The 17,792-nt window shown below is 38.1% G+C and overlaps 2 protein-coding genes and 1 long non-coding RNA gene across 4 annotated transcripts in view; 2 read left to right on the forward strand and 1 right to left on the reverse strand.

The window, feature by feature from the left end:
* Positions 1 to 954: 954 nt before the first annotated feature.
* LOC123313805 lies at positions 955 to 1,701 on the forward strand. Its single transcript, XR_006537774.1, has 3 exons — positions 955 to 1,075; positions 1,131 to 1,325; positions 1,390 to 1,701. It is a non-coding gene; the product is annotated as an uncharacterized LOC123313805 (long non-coding RNA).
* A 10,781-nt stretch (positions 1,702 to 12,482) lies between these two features.
* LOC123313472 lies at positions 12,483 to 13,141 on the forward strand. The gene is made up of 2 exons (XM_044898369.1): positions 12,483 to 12,783; positions 12,836 to 13,141. The coding sequence occupies exons 1-2, from the start codon at positions 12,598 to 12,600 to the stop codon at positions 12,977 to 12,979; spliced, it is 330 nt and encodes a 109-aa protein (XP_044754304.1). The 5' UTR covers positions 12,483 to 12,597; the 3' UTR covers positions 12,980 to 13,141.
* Positions 13,142 to 16,234: 3,093 nt separating this feature from the next.
* The window catches only part of LOC123312939 (helicase domino), a 54,947-nt gene continuing 53,389 nt past the window's right edge, over positions 16,235 to 17,792 (reverse strand). For both annotated transcript variants that reach the window (XM_044897534.1, XM_044897533.1), the window contains exon 23: positions 16,235 to 17,749. In XM_044897534.1, coding sequence (XP_044753469.1) covers positions 17,447 to 17,749 — 303 coding nt within the window. In that variant the 3' untranslated portion in view covers positions 16,235 to 17,446. The remainder of the gene's footprint in view (positions 17,750 to 17,792) is intronic.

A 17,792-nucleotide genomic window follows, 5' to 3' on the forward strand; every position in this document is an offset into this window, starting at 1 on the left:
AATTCAATGATTTCAAGCGATATCCATGACAACGACGGTCGTTTTGCAAATATTTTGAATTAACCCTCGTGGTAGTTGGATGGTTTGATTTAGAATTTTTATTTATTGAGTATTGAGATATAGTATTTAGTACAGAGTTGAATTTTAGTATTGAAACAAGAGCATTCAAATTATATTACCTTCGAAATGTCTTAAGTTATGTGTGGTGAAGAGTTGTCCATTTGGTCGTATAAGCAGTTTTGAAACGTGTCTTCCTCAGGGCAAATTATCATTTTTCAAAGCGAATGTGAGTAGAATGAAATTTCTATTATAGTTATTATTTGTAATTAATTACCTATAATTATTTTTCTGTCTCAACAGACCCCTGGAAGGATAGAAAGTTGGTCAAAAGCTTTAGAGATTACTTTGAAACCTCATGATTTAGTTTGCCAGTTGCATTTCAAGAGCGAACATATTAACATGTACAACAAAATTGTTATTAAGGATGTTGTCCATTCACATGAATTACATAGGAACACTCAAACCAGAAGCGTTGCCAACAATTCAGCATCAGTTCCACAGTTATGCTGGTGAACATCTTGCGGAAGAGCAAATGTTGCAAGACAAACAAAAGCTTGTACATCAACAACCAGAAATAATACAACATCAAGAAGAAATTGTGAATCAGCACTCACAGCAAGAATCAGAAGTTCCCATAGAACATAATTACTGTGTACAACAATCAGAAAAACCATTGCAATATTTGTTGGACAAATATCAGCAATTCTTGCCCCAGCATTGGGCTTACATACCAAAGCCTGATGGAATAGAATACATTAGGTTGGATCCAGAGACTTGTCCCATTAAAAACAACATAATGGTTAAAGATGATTTAACAGTTCTGGTGAGACTACTTAATTCATTGTCATTCATTAACCATATTCATATGATTTTGTTAACAGGTTATCTTTCCCAATGAGGAAAGACTACATGTAGATGACCAAATTGTCTCGTCACTGCCTGAGGATGTTTATGCATATCTGAAAAGTGTGGAGAAGTGGCCATTGAGTGTTGGCATCCAAATTGAGAATCAAAGGTAATTGATTAAATGCAGCCAATAGCATGATTTTCATATATTGCAACATTTTCAGAAAGGATGTCAAGGAGTTATTGTTGGACATGGCATGTATAAAAAAATGCAACAAAATCTTCGATGTCAATCATGTCGAGTCCTCCGAAAGAAACTCAATGATAGAAAGGGTGGCAATAGTGTCCAGGAATAATGGATTATATTTGAGCGTAAGAAGGGTAGTACGCTGAAACAATGAAATCGTTTACAGAAAAAAGTGAGTATTAGATCATATTTACTTCTTTACTACAGGGTCTCTATCAATTATTGTAACATTGCAGTGTGGATGTTCCCAGCTTGGAGAAGATGAAACCATAGTATTCTGCAGCTAGAAGATATTGGCTAGCTCTCTGAGTGATGGCAGATATTAGTTAAATTTATAGAGATCCCATAGAATGTGTTATTCATAATTTGTTGTTCATCATAGCATAACATGAAATCATTTAATTGTTTTTTTTTTAATTGAATAATGTCTTATACTAGTAGTAGTAGTAGTAACAGTTGTTTATACTTATATTATTTCATGTACAATGTAGGTTTTCCCAGCTTGATATTATTCATGTAAAGTCTGAAATAGAAATTTTGAATTTGAATTATCGTGTCTTCTTTTTATAACTGTGGTATCTGAAAAGATGTAGGGCAATGCAGGTAGCATTTTTAGTTCAATGGCTTTGACATTTTGAAGGGCAACACATAAATATATTAACGAATAATTCCAGAAAATAGGATGATGGCAGGAATGAAATTCTCGGAAAAATGGAAAAATACGGAGGGTTGTTTTATTCCAGTTTGGATTTATTTCTGCTAACAAAGCAGTTAGAAAAGTGTATTCTAAAAACTGTGGCTGAAATGACCCTCAATATTGATCTCATAGAGGAAATCGAGAAGCAAAGAGTGCAGCTAAATGGATATGAGTCGCACAAAGTAGAGCTGACAAAAAAAAATTATAGATTTCTATATAGTTATGCGTGCCAGGTTTTTGGCCAGGTCAGATAATAAAAACCATGAAGCCAGTAGGGCAAAAATGAAGATGCATAAAAAAAATGCAAAATTGCTGACTTGAATGTGTATGCATGTTGGTTTTGAGAATAAATAAATATTTCTTTTCAATTTTGTTCTAAATTCCTCTCCTTACTAATTTAACCTTTTTTATTACAAACCTCCATATAATTGCTTGCAAATCTTGATTCGCACTTATTTTATTGATAGAAAAACAGTGAAAAGAGCCATTTGCTAAAGCAGATTCAACTAAATAAATATGCATTTCATTAACAATTCATGTTCTTCAAATTTTGATGAGATGGATATGATTCTCGGATAAGATATAACGATTTTTTTTCGCACGATACATAACTGAGTTGAAGACGGAAACTACACAACTTAGAATAATCATCTGTATTAACAATCCACTTTCATTCTTTACTTAATATATACATATATGGACGATGTCGCAGTTCATAATCCTTAAATATTATATATTATTCGTTTCTTATTAATTAACATTGATCTCCAATATCGTCATTGTCTTTGTTGTTTCAACTGCAGTTGAATCATGAACCATGAACGAATAAATGAAATTTGTATAATAATGTCATGATTCTTCTATTTAAAAAAGGCGCGAACACTGTGCATCTCTGTCAATACATCTTCTATCCTTATCTCCTTTATTGCTTCACAGCGCCACCTGGCCTATTTACGGTTTCTTGCGGACACATTTCGTTACACTAGTTTGTTCTCCTTCTCTCTACCCTCCATAGTTTCGTGGCTGCGCCACCATGTCATTTGCTTCGTTCTATCCTTGTTCTACCAAAGGAAGTCCAATGATACTCTTTCGTTTTATTTTGTTTTGCGTTGATATCGAATGTCGATCAACGGAGTTCAAAATATGAACTGGCCCATTTTGTCAGCTGTTGAGGAATATTTGTGATTTACAGTATAATTTTCGTTGTAAAAACAAATCTGTCAATATTTCAACACTATCGAATAAGGGCTCGAATGAGGATTTACTGTTCTTTTTCAAGATAATTTCCGCTTGACAACTTGAATTCGTGAGGGGGTTATTCAATATGATTTTAACAAAACACAGTTAATTGGTCAAATATCCAATATATTCAGTTGACGGAAAGGAAATTTTCACTATATCTACTCAGGAAGAATATTTTGAAGTAACAGACTCGAATAGATTTATGTATTTTTGATTCTCAATACATGCTCACAATTCACATTACGTATTTCCAATACAGTTTCTTTGAAATATTGCTGAAGTTTCCATAAAACTTAGCTATATCGGTCCCGAATGTTCGTTCATCTGATTTGGTTCTGCTTCAAATTCCCACAACACCGAATTCTTAGCTGTAGCTCTTGATTGTCCATATGGAAAACTGAACTTACTGAACGACATGTTGAATAAATGAATGTTCTACACCCCTTTCCCGAAACTAATAAATTTTCATACACCAATAATCGCTTATAAATACAACATATTCGTACGTCGTAGGAAATTATTTTCAAATATCAAATGACAATGCTCTGTCAAATTCTAAACAGCGCTACCTACAGTGGAAAAAACGAAACTGATCCCATATCCCCACGAAATTAAAAACAAAATCGAATCAGTGAATACACCAGAGTTTTAGACATCTTAGCTCCGCCATAATATTCGGATCAAAGATTATTAAAGATTATCTATAATCTTTGATTCGGATACGTTCGTTCACGTAGGCGGATCGCTCGTGTCGACCGCGCCGCTCGCTTTGCAAATTCAGTCGCTCACGCAGGACATAGGGTTAGATATTTTCATTACATATTCGGCATTGAACTCTAAATATAATAAATAATCTTTGACGACGGCCCTCTTAAGTCTTATTGGTCCATCATTGAAATCTATGGGAACCATAGAGTTCCCATAGAGTTCAATGTGGTCCATACCATAGACATAACCCCAAGGGGTTTAGTCTATGGTCCATACTTTTGGCGCCAATAATCATCCGATGGATGGGCCGCCGACCGGTTCATAGGACGTCGTATAAAGTTAAAATATTTTAACTTTTGTTCGATATCGGATGGAACATATCCTCAAATCAATGTTTATTTTTCATTATTTGACAAGAACTCTCTCAAGAATTTGGACAATATTTTATTTTTTCTCAAATTATATTCAATTTGCCAATGTTTCGGAGGCAATTTCCTCCTTCTTCAGGGCTAAATTTGAGAAAAAATAAAATATTGTCCAAATTCCTGAGAAAGTTTTTGTCAAAGAATTCTATTCATGGATGATAACCAAGCTGATTTTTCATTATGTTGGAATTGTCCTGTAAAAGATGAAAGGTTTTCCACAGTAAATTTAATGTCGATTCAAACATATTGAGGTTATCTTCGATTTGTAGAATTTTCCGCCGTCCGCGGAAGCATATGGCATAACGTTTATATTCACGAAATTTAATGTTAATTCGTACGATTTTTTTTCTGATAAACCCATAAACCTGATGCGAGGGGCTCCTCGGCCCGCTAGGCCCCTCAAGCCGCTAGGCCGTAGGCCGTCGCCTACGCCTTCCGCCGCCTCTGGTTAAACCATTGAACTTTCTTTAGTTCAATGGGTTAAACGGATACATGCACAGATTACAGAGTAGATGTGACCTTAGTTTTAATCGCGAAAATATGGCTCTTCACTTTTGCGCACAGAACCTTATTAGCGAAACCAGTGAACTAATGAATATATGGAGGGTAGAGTCTCGGTACCCTCCATAAACTGATAACAAAGATTAATTTCATCTTTGCTAATGATTAGTGCACTGCCTACCTGAGCGAAAAGCGCAAATTGTAAATTTATAGTTCTATGCCAAACATTCTGTGTTCTATGGTTTAATCTGTTAGTCACAGAACACTTATATACTATATAATATATAATATATAATATATAATATTAGTGTAAAACTCTATGGGTTCTCATAGAGTTCAATGTTATCACCATAGAGAAAGGGACTCTGGTTATCACCATAGAACCGGGTGCACGTACGGGTGTACGAATGTGTATGCTCGTATAGTGTGAGGGGTGAAGCACCAGCCCGGCGCGTCTCCAGGTGGCGGATAGGAGGACGGCCTCTAACGATGATTTCATATGAGGAGGAGGCCAGCAGGGAAATAAAATCGGCTCGTTGTGCCTAAAACCTCAACTGGTAGCCTTTTAAATACCTTGCCGCGGACCAACTTCTCCTGTCCCGGCTGTAGTGTCGTGGCCAAGGGATTGCACCAGGAATACTATGCCAGATGGGATCTCGAGCTAACCTCGGGACCATCCTGTTACACCAACGCTTCTTGGCTGTCTGTGGTCATGTCTCGCGGGCCAATGGAGTGGGGGGGGTCTTGGCTTAAACACCTGGACCAAGAGGAAACAACCTCATCAAAAATTCTAAATCCAAGACGGGGAACCAGGTCGAAGGATGCGTGGCTAGATAGAAGACTAGTCCCAACTGGTTTCAACCTTGGAGCACCGGGGGGAACTCCATTGTATTAACCCCTTACCTCTGCAAGCGGGGCTCTGCAGAGGTGGACCGTTCTGACCCTAGCTTCTCGTGGGACCTATTATGGATAAAAATACGAAAAACAAAAAAACCACTGGAAAAGAGGTGGAGAAACCCTCCACCTCCTCATCCGGGCACCTTGAAAAGGGGAAGGTCAAAAGACCAAACAAAAATCGGCTGCCATTTGAGTTGCCCAAGTTGGGAGAACCGGGTGGCAGAGATGACCCACTGAGGAGAGGACTCAGTGGTGCGGGGGTGCGAAGGTACCTGCGACACCTCCATCAGGGCCTTGCACCTGAGGAGGCTAGGAAGCAAGCTCTGCTTTCGCACCCAACCCCGAAGGTTACACCTACGGGAAAACATAACAAAAGAGGTCCGGAGCTTATAACACCTCCGACGCGGCCTCTACCAAAGAGGCAGAAGACAGCTGTGGCTAAGACCGGGCAAGTCACTGGCTATGCAGCAGCTGTCAAAGCTGAGAAAACCTCCAGGGTTGGAATCATGCCCAAGGACTACCCTAAGGCCACCCTGGAGGCAGAGCAACTTTCCTCCCTGGAAGATATCCTGGTGGAGGAGATGTGCCAGAGCCAGGAAAGGGGGATCCACTTTACTGGCGTTCATTTCAGGAATGGAATGATGCTGGTCGATTGTGGATCCCAGGGATCTGCGGAATGGATCATGAAATCAGTTCCGCAGCTGAAATCTTGGAAGGGACCCGAGTTGGTGGTGCTAAGGGGAGACGACATCCCCAAGCCCACCAACATTACGGTATTCTTTCCAAGAAGCCAAGAAATGGAGCCTGAGAAGATCCTCAGACTCGTTGAGGTTCAGAACTCCAACCTCAATACTGGGGCATGGAGAATTCTGAACTCCAGGAAGGAGGGCAAGGGAACAGTCCTCACGATTGGGATCGATCCCCAAACAGAGGAAACCCTGAAGGCAGGGGGATGTTGCCTTAACTTCCGGTTTGGGCGCATCCCAGTCTCAGGGTTGAAGAATAAGAATGTCCCTGTGGAGGGTTCGGTGGATGTGGAGATGCCCTCCACATCCCGGGAGCCCGAGGTGCAGGGAGAAGGGGCAGACTCAAGTCTGGGGCAAGCTGTTGGCTCTGCCGGGGCGCCTATGGCGGCGGAGATTCCCTCTGCCGCCCTGGCGGCTGGGCGCAGCTGTCAGCTGTCCGGGAGTGCCTTCTCGGATTCCGAAAGGGAAGAACACCGTAAGGAATCGGAGGAGGAACAGGAGAAGATGGAGGAGGGGACGTAAAGGGACGGGGTAACCAACGTCCCTCACCCCAAAACAACCACTGCATCTTCTCGAAAGTAGTGCAAGTGAACCTGCATCACGCGAAGGGTTCTTCAGCAGTGGTTGCAAGGTTATTTGCGAGGTTGCAATTAGGCATTGCTCTGATCCAGGAACCCTGGATCAACAAAGAAGGCCAAATCTCAGGATTGGCATGCAAAGATTCAAAACTGATTTATGACCAGAGGCAGGTATCTCCACGTGCCTGTGTGCTCATAAGAAGCAACATTAAGTATATTTGTGTTTCAGAATACATGTCTCGGGACCTGATTCCAATCATGGTACACCTCAACGTTGGGGGCATCGACCGGGACATTGTCATAGCATCTGCATACTTCGCTGGAGATGGGCCAATTACACCGCCAGAGGAAGTACAGCGGCTAGTACGATACTGCAACAGCAGGAAGTTGCCAATTATAATTGGATGTGATGCGAACGCACACAACACCACTTGGGGAAGCACGAACAACAACGCTAGAGGTGAGTGCTTGCTTGAATATCTCTTAGCTAACAATCTCGAGACATTAAATGTGGGGACTACACCAACTTTTGTCACGAGAGCGAGAGAAGAGGTCCTGGACGTGACAATTGTTAATGTCGCTGCCAGGAAAAATATCACTTCCTGGAGAGTGATGAACGAACCTTCACTCTCTGATCATAGAATTATCGAGTTCAAGGTGGAGGGAGAAATAACCTCGCCCCCCTTGATTCGGAATCCCAGAAAAACAGATTGGTTTCTTTACAGAAGCAATCTGAAGAATAATTTAGAACAAATCGGAATAGGGCGGGAAAAACACCGTCATTACGATTTTGAGCAACATGTAGAGCAGGTAAGTGACCCAGCGAGCACAAAAACATCTCAGAGATGTTAAAAGTAAGAGATTTCGAGACATTGAACATCCACTGCGATGTTCTGTTTATACATGAATAGAACTTTTATAGAACAGCCAATGTCCGCCGCAGGCGGCTATTATATGGATGTCCCTGGGATGTCACAAAAAGAACTACTCAGAAGTTTTTTTGATAGCCTTTTCATGTCCACAATAGAACATTTCTAAAGCGCTTTGCGCACACGAAATCGCTGTTTGTAAGACTTTATATGAAATTCTTTTGTGAGGCCTTTTTTCTTTCATTTGAATGTTTGAGGATACCACATTCTATTTTAAATGAACTACAAATTTTTTAAATAGAATTCAGAATACCATATAAGAATAAAAATATTTTAATGATACTTCAACAGGTACAAAAGGAAAAGAAATCACATTTCACATAAAAAATTGAACAACAAAAAACAATTGATAAATATTATACTACAGAAAAGGAGAATAAACAAAAAATATATCACATTCAATAAAACAAACATAAATAACCAAAAAGAAATATCACATTCAACATAAAAAAAACAGAAATAGTAGAGAACAAACTGGTTATAATTTTAGATGTACCGAAAGGGAAAATGAAAAAAAATTGATAAAAATTTATTTTCCCTTCATTTTATCGTCCCTTTTCCTCTGCATAATATGCCTATACCAATCTTTGGCATAGAGTTCGAATACTTTCCTAGTGATTTGGAATTTTTTATGGATCACATCTACAAAATAAAAACAATTCAAACAATTAATTCACAAATTATATGAAGAATAAGATGATTTTTTCCAATTAAAATAACAGAGAAAATAGCTGCATGAAAGGATCTGGAAGATTTGAGTTGTATATAGCTCCTGCCTAGGTTGATTTGCAAAACGATTTTATTTATTTAATTATTTGTACTGGTATTTAAAGATGGAACAATTTAAAGGAGTTTTCAAAAACAAGAACTTTTCTGGGACAATTTGAATTATAGTTGATTCACAAGTGATGAATGATTATTATCATCGTCGGAAGAGTAATCTTACAAAATATTCTGGGAATTATCAACGGCAGAGATAGATTATCGAAATATGTTGAAATCCTCGATGATATGGCTTTAAACTTTATAAAGTTATTTCTTGAATAATTATAATAACCTTCCATATACCATTCGATTATTCCAACCAAAATACAATGATCTCTTATACCTAGTCCCAAATACACAAATAATATTAACCACGCAGCGTGGATTCTTTTGAGGTTATATGTATGTTCTGGACATTATACTATACATTTAATTCATGTAATACTTACTTATTAATTGTATTTGGTTACTATGAAGAGATCGATCCTAAATTCACAATCAAAACCAACACAGAAGTAGTTAATATTATACAAATCACCAATCAACTTTCAACTCCGAACAGTCCACAGTCCAAACTACGAAGAAAGTGGAAATGGCGGCAAAATGAAATAGGTGAATTGTATATTGTTTATTCGGAATAAACCTCCCAAGGCAAACTATGCGACGCCAAGAGAAGATATCCACACGTTTACATTATTTTCAACACGACAGTACCTCTCAGTATGTAGACGAAGAAATGCCACAGATGGCACAGATCAGAACAAATAAAGATTTCCAATAGCCTTTGGAGACCTCTTTGGGAAGTGCATATAACGTTTCAAAGAAACATCCTCATGCCAACATTTTCGAAACATCCCAAAACATCCCAGGGATGTTTGTGCTCGCTGGGGAGGCAATGATGGAGGCATTTCACTCTAGCTGCCCATTGACCAAGGCTCGATCAAGTAAAGAAGCTCCTTGGTGGAATGACAACCTGTCAAACCTTCGAAAGGAAGTCCGTCGGCTCTTCAACAGAGCCAAACGAGATAGTAACTGGCAAGGGTATACTGAGAAACTCACTCAGTACAACAAGGAGATCAGGAAGGCCAAAAGACTTAATTTTCAAGCCTTTTGTGAAAATATCACTTCCACTCCCACAGCAGCCAGACTTCAGAAGGTCATGGCAAAAGGGGGAACTAACCCCATTATGTCGCTTAAGAAGCCAGATGGTTCCTACACTGAAGGAGAGAAGGAACGAGCCAGTCTTCTTCTCAAAACACACTTCCCAGGTAGTGAACCAATAGATAGTACTGAAACAGCAATGAAGTACACCAAGAACTCCCGCAAGGAGGACTGGGACATTGCTAAGAAAATATTTACAAGGCAACGACAGGAGTGGATGGGGTGTTTCCGATACTCCTGCAGAAAGGAGTGGAGGAGATCCTCCCTCATCTATTAAATATCACAAGGAGCAGCTTGGCATTGGGTCAAATACCTAGAAGATGGAGAAGGGCAAAAGTCACCTTCATTCCAAAAGTAGGGAAAAAGGACGGGACTGACCCTCGATCCTTTAGACCCATTTGCTTAACATCGTTTCTTCTAAAAACGATGGAGAAAGTAGTGGATAACTACATAAGAACGGAGTATCTGGAGAAAATACCACTTCACAATTGTCAGCATGCTTACAGGGCGGGACGTTCAACGGAAACCGCCCTGTATCAGTTGACTGAAGTCATCCAGAGAACTCTGAACAACAAAGAAATCGCCATGTGTGCCTTCCTGGATGTATCTGGGGCCTTTGACAATACAACACACGTGTCTGTCAGGGATGCACTTAAGAGGCGAGGAGTGAATGATACCATTTTAAAGTGGATGTATGAGGTGTTAACGACGAGAATAGCTGAGACATCGATGGGCGATGAAACCGTCTTTGTCAAAGCTACTCGTGGAACACCTCAGGGAGGGGTAATATCTCCCCTCTTATGGAGTCTAGTAGTAGATGAACTTCTACACAGGCTAACGGAGCTAGGCTTCGAATGTGTAGGCTATGCTGATGACATAGTCCTGATAATTAGAGGAAAATTCGAAGGCATTCTCTGCGACCTAATGCAGAAGGGCCTTAGAATTATTGAGCAGTGGTGCTTGTCTGTGGGGCTGAACGTTAACCCAACCAAGACCACAGTAGTTCCGTTCACGCGGAAGAGGAACCTTCCAGCCATGAAGACGTTAACATTAAACGGTAATATCTTGGAGTGGGGGTCTGAAGTCAAATACCTAGGAATAACCCTGGATAGCAAACTTCTGTGGAATAAGCATGTTGATAATGCTACTGGCAAAGCTACAAGGGCTCTGATGGCGTGCAGACGTCTATGCGGCAGGAATTGGGGTTGTAACCCAAAAATACTGCGATGGATGTACGTCATGATTGTAAGACCTATAATCACATATGGGGCAGTAGCCTGGTTTGCTAAGGCAGGTCAGGTAAGTACGAGGAGAATGCTCGACAGAGTACAAAGGCTTGCCTGTGTGTGCATCACAGGAGCCATGAGGACGTGTCCAACTAGGGCGCTTGAGATCATCACAGACCTCACACCTCTACATCTAGTGATTGATAGGGTAGCTCATGAGGCCATCCTCAGATTATCTAAGGAAGGAACAGGTAACGAGAGAATCAAGAGTCAGAGAGTTTGGTCCTCTCTGAACGACTACATCTCATCTGCAAACCTTCCTAGTGACTTAATGATCAAGAAAGTAAGCATTGAGAAAAATTTCAGTACAATGCTAAGTAAAAGAAGAGATTGGGAACGGGAGTACACCGCCTACAATCTTAAAGAAAATACGTTAAAATGGTATACAGATGGTTCTAAAACCGCTACAGGAGCTGGCGCTGGGATTTATGGGGCAAGTACCAAGTGTGCACTATCGTTAGGCTCCTGTACAAGCGTCCTTCAAACGGAAATACTGGCAATCGAAAGATGCCTAGATGTAAATCTAGAAAGAAACTATCAGAAGTGTGATATAGCTATTCATACAGATAGTCAAGCTGCCGTAAAGGCACTGAGCTCCTATGTCATCGACTCAAAGCTGATTTGGGAGTGCCGGAATAAACTCAATGATGTAGGCAAGAAGAATAAGGTCTCTTTAATCTGGGTTCCCGGTCACTCGGGAATCGTAGGAAACGAGAAGGCCAATAAACTTGCCAGAGAGAGCGCACAAACGCCACTCACTGGCCCAGAACCCTTCTGTGGTATAGGAAAATGCACCTACAAGAAGGAGTTTATGGAGAAGGAGAAAGCCGAAAGGGAAAAACTCTGGCGGAATCTCCCAGGAATGGATCACTCCAAAAAGTTCCTTCGGAACTTTGAAACTGCTGGATCCAAAAAATATCTGGATCTCAGTAAGAACCAACTACACCTACTCACTGGCTTTCTCACAGGACATTGTCGCCTAAAGAAGCATCTGTTGAGAATGGGTTTGTCGGACACTGACGAGTGTAGATTCTGTGGGGAGGAGGAGGAAACTCCTATTCACCTGGTTACGGAATGCTTTGCCATTGCAAGCCAAAGGAAAGAGTGCTTTGGACGAGAAACTTGTAGGAGTGGGGAATTATCCTCGTTGAAGCCGTCCCAGATATTGGATTTCATCAGATCTCTGGATCTGGAAGGCGAGCTGTAAAGGGCGCAATGAAAACAGCTCTGTTAGGGGGCACAATAGACCTTAAGGTCGCAGTGAACTGTAACCCCTTCACACTATAACTATAACTATAACTATGTATATTAGTGTTCTGTGACTATAACTATCACCATAGAGAAAGGGACTTTTCTCTTGTCTCTGGTTATCAGTGACATTGGTTATCTGTGACATTTGGCGGTAAAATTTATGTTTATGTTTATGTTTTTTATAGTTGTGTCCTGTTCTCTTTCTGGTTTACACCAATTTACTATTACAATTTAAGCATTCAGTTTTCCTTAAAAGAAATGGATTTTCAAATCGTTAATGGGAGTCAGTTGCCCAATTATATAGATAGAAAAGTAAGTGTTACAGGATTTGTTAATACAGCTGTTATAAATGCACTTACTTTCGAATTGAGAGCTACAGATAATGTTATGGTGAAAGTTAATTTGAAGAAACCCTTAGATCGACCCATTGAAGGATATGTTGAAGTGAGTTTATTTCATGAACTGACTTTAGATAATTAATATTTATCAATTGCAGGTACAAGGTGTATTCCAAAATAGGGCCATCACAGCTTCTAACTTGATAGTATTTGAAAATACTGATTTTGATGCTGAAGGGCATAATACTCTATGCAGTCTACTACAATCGATTCCTAATTTATGGAGTACTCAAAAAGTATAGTGTGGAGATTTGATATGCATATAAGTAAAGTTAGTGGTTTGTAAATATATCTTATATCCCGGAAATGTAAAATACTACTATAATTGTTGGGTAATGCTGTAGTAAAACATTTGATCAATAACTGTAACTTAAAATAAATGAAGAATTTTGTGTGTATCTCGATTACTTGTTTATTTTATGGCAATAACTGTAGAATTTAGTATGAATTCACATCCAGTCCTCCTCAGTTACTAGATTATTACTCAGCCTAGTAGATGAAATTCCCGAATATTTATATCTGAAATTCATTCATTCATTGCTGTATCCCATTACCAGGAATAAATCTACAAACAGAAGAAAAGAAAAAGCCTAACTACAAGGTTGGAAGAAATAATTTAATCTTTTGTTGTCATTATTCGTTTAGTTTATTTCATCATTGCATGGTTCTTTATTTGTCTGTGTTGTCTTTTTGTTCGATCTGGTATCTAAATGTCTCTATAAAGGGTGTGTTGTCTGTTCAGTTTTTTTGTAAAAAATTTTCTTGTTGCAAGCCACCAGGGTGGTATGCCTGACATTGTCTGCAGTGTACCTGTTGGCTTTATAGCTATTTCACATGCTCTGTTGGTCAGTAACAGTAAATGGTGCCTGCATGTGCAGCAGTAGGTCTGGATCTGATGAGGGGCAAACTGGGACCTAGTTTGTCTATGCCCTTGGCCCAGGTGAAAGCTCCAGGGAGTGCCAAAATCATGATATTATTATGGTTGAAAAAAATTGCTCCACACCCAGCACATGTTTTTTAAATTTTTCGTTATCATCTGTTCTTAAAAACACTGTTTTTTTATACATTCTGAGGATGCATTCTGCAATGCAACTATTTCTCCATAGTGTTGAAATAAAAAAGTGAATATTTCCATTTCACACTCTGGGACGTTGTCTTGTTACTTACTATAAGATTTTGCATGGAATGCTAGAAAACCCACTATAACCATTGGACCAAAGAAGCTCCACCTGTTTCAGATAGGGAAGCCAGATTTTTAGGAATCAAAAAAAGCGGTAGGATTTTTTTACCAAATTCCAAAATATATTCAAATCATCCCATGATACAATATATTTACTTCTGGTATAATTTTTCCAAGTATAAATCACACCACCTGATGGTATTCTGTATTAGCGCTATATCTTGATGTCGTTCTTAATATAAATTTTCTTAAATTATGCGGCAATACTCCTATATTCCGGGTGGCCCACCCCAGACGTGGCGCTCATTTTGAGGGAGTAAATGAAGATATTTTGAAAATCTTTTCTTGTGGTATGTGTAGGATGTCCAAAAGAACAATTTAAAATTATTGTCATATAAACAGGGTGTTGGAAAACAAAGATATAGACCGAAGTTAAATTTTTTTAAATGTAACAGCCTATATTTGACCTTAAAAATGGAATGGCAAGCTCAAGTTATGATGAGCTTCTTCTTGCTCGATTCTTCCTGAGACCATATCAGACGAACCACCCGGTATATTTTCTTCATATTCGGCAAACGTGTTTCTTGTTCAAAGCTCAAATGTATAATGTATAATGCAAATAACCGCGAGGAAAATCCAGGTCCGGGTTCACAAAAAATTATGAATGGTTTGAATCCTCTGAAAAACACCCTGTAAATCGAAATTTTGAAAATCTGTTTCAATATTTGGAAAGATCACAAAAAATTTAACTGAGGCTCCATGGACGAGACATGTTCTTTTACCATGATGGCTGCCCAGCGCACTACAGAAGAAGTGTTCGAGCATGATTGGACGAGAAATACCCTAATCAATTAATGGATTGGAAGAGGCGGACCCATACCATGACCGGCGAGGATCCCCGAATTAACGCTGATGGATTTTTATGTATGGGGTCATATGAAAACCCAAATGACTCTGATCCCAAATGTCGATATTTTGGGATCATTGAACTAAAGAAAGTTTAGTACAAAAGATTATTGATGTGGCTAAGGAAATGAGGCGAATTTCTTTAGTGAAAACTAATTTGAGTAAAGGAATGAGAATTTGTTCAAGAAATAGCGGCGGACATGAATTATAAGAATATTTCTTCTTTTTTGTTTCATTTACTTATTTTGGCTAATTTTACCTCAAACTGAAAATGTACCCGCCTCTTCTTCCTTAACTGTTATTTGGTCAATGTTTTGCCCATTTAGTAGCAAGTTAATACTTGCTAGTTGAATAGCTAAGATGTAAAAGTTTTTAAACTTATTTGCAGAAGTTCCATGATGTTTTTTTAGAAGAAGCTGTTAATCATTTTTATTAATTGGCCTCCTAACTAGAGACATAAAAAAACAGCCTCTAGGAACTCCAATCCGAAAAAAATCGACAAAAAAAGCCAAAAATGAAGAATTTTTTTTTAAATCTTCAAAAATCAATTCCTCCATAACGGTTAAGTTTCGGACACCATATTATAGCCAAATCCATAAGAAATTACCTGAATAATAACGTCCTTTAATATTCAGTACGACTTTTCCCGTAACCCTGTATATATTTATGCTCATAATGAATAGTGAACCGTATGACATTGGGGAATTTTTTCTGTGAGTTTAGTAGGTAGTAACTGAAGGAATTTTCTTGTTTCATTTTTGTTAACTTGTAATTGTTTTCAATTTTTGAAATCAATCTATATTGACAGAACTGGGCTGGTTTTCAAGACGATCATTTAAAATAACTCCAATGTTGTTAATCTCATGAATGAGTCATCTGGAAGTGGTGATAGCTACGCTACATACAGTGAACTCTAAAAGACCTGGAAGGGCCTCTTAGGCATCGAAATACGACGAAAAGTGTCGCATTGAGACGGAAGATGTAGGGCAACCTATCTCTTTCTAATAGTTCGGCAACCAATCGAACAACCGCATCAGGAGTCGGACGAAACAGTCGTATCGCTTGAAAAAAACACAACACACCGTGTACGATTGCTCTACATCTTCCCTTTCAATCTTCCTCAGTTTACCTGCATCTTGATGCCGTTCCAGTTCTTTTAGAGTTCAATGGCTACATAGCAACACCCGAATACTTCCGATCTATTGCGCCTTGATAAGCAAGCAAAGATAAGAGATATTCCTTGATAGCGAGGATTCTGACTATATTTTTTTTAACTCAAAGCCACTAGCATGACCAATATTTACCAAGAGGAAACTAATATTGATCATAAATGAACAACGAATTTTCAGCTTATTCAAAATTGATGAATATATTGAATTGCAGAATCAACATTTTTAAATTCAAAATCATGTTATAAAAAATTATATTTATTGTCACATACCTACAATGTAAAATTATTATACAAATATGTACAAGTCTTCGTGCATTAACAAAATTCCTATATTACAACAATTGCTTGGAGTATATTTCAGCTAATATGTACATCAATCTTCAGTTAAAACACAGAGGACCAATAATACTTGAAAAAGTTTTACTATCACAGTATAGACACTATGAGTTATGAATAAAATGAAGTATTATTAATTGAAAGTGTGGTGGTATCTTATTATTACATAATTTATAAAAAAAGAAGTGGTGCAATGAAAAAACAAAACTGATGAATGGAAGTGAAACAGTACAGCTGAAGTCACAAGAATTTTTGAATGATGGCTCTATATAGATGGATGTGATAAAACTACTACAAATATCTACATAGCTGTTTAAATACAGTAATGAACACTACCATATTAGACCCGTTTTGATGTAAGGCTGAAATTTTATTTCTGAACAAACACCCCATACATCTATGGAGAAATTTATTTACTCCAAATTTTATCCATTATTTGAAACCTCGTGATTTCAAAATAATAATATGAACCAAAACATTCAACTTTTTCAATATATCATTTTTTGATCTATATACAAACAAAATTGGAGTGATTCAAATAAAATATTGTCATGAAAGACCATAAAAAACAGAAAAAACCATAAAAAATAATTAAATAGTGGTTGCAGTTTTCGAAAAGTTCGGAAAAAGAAATATTAAAATTTTATCAAGTGCGTCTGAATTTGAAGTGTGAGTAAATACCGTTCTTTCACGGTATTCAAGATTAGAGCTACTATATAACTAACATCCAGATTTGTTTTGGCATATGTATTATATTTTTGTATCGCTCGTCATTCTACATCAAGTCAAATTAAACAACCATTACCAAGAAGTTAATTTTTTTTAAAATAGCATTTCATTTTAGTTTTTTATTTTGTTTTTTTTTTATAATTTTTTATAATATCCCAGCTTTCATTGGGCATACCAAAAATCAAAATTATATTATTTATGAATTTTAAAAGTCCATGGTTTATAAAAACATTACATCATCATTATAAGATTGTTCACCTTTGAATAAATATAAAGAGGATGTTTCAATTTTATCGAATTATACTCCTAAATAAACTCAATGTCTGCAAGCAATGTGCACATGTTATTCCCAGAGAGAATGAAAACAGTTGAAGAAGAATAATCTTTTCATTTTTTCATGAATCTTGTGATTTGGTCAGGGTTAACACTCTGGCTACCAATACTTGAATTAGATTGTACAGAAACTGCAACTATGGGAGTACCACTGGAAGTTTGAATTCTTACAGGACTACCCTGTCGAACACCTACACTTTGGCTTTGCAAAGCAGCGGAAACATGACTTAGTAGAGCTTGCTGTGTTTGACTAGCAGTTTGACCTTGAACTTTCAAACCCGCAAGTGCGCCTGCGAGAGTTGAAGAAGATTGAGGGCGTAATCCAGAAGAAAGACCTTGAGATGTTGCTGCAACAACCTGTATGAAATTCGTTTGAGTTAAAATAATAATCGATTAAGAA

The sequence above is a fragment of the Coccinella septempunctata genome, chromosome 5 (genome assembly GCF_907165205.1).
Source record: "Coccinella septempunctata chromosome 5, icCocSept1.1, whole genome shotgun sequence".
NCBI classification, from domain to species: domain Eukaryota; kingdom Metazoa; phylum Arthropoda; class Insecta; order Coleoptera; family Coccinellidae; genus Coccinella; species Coccinella septempunctata.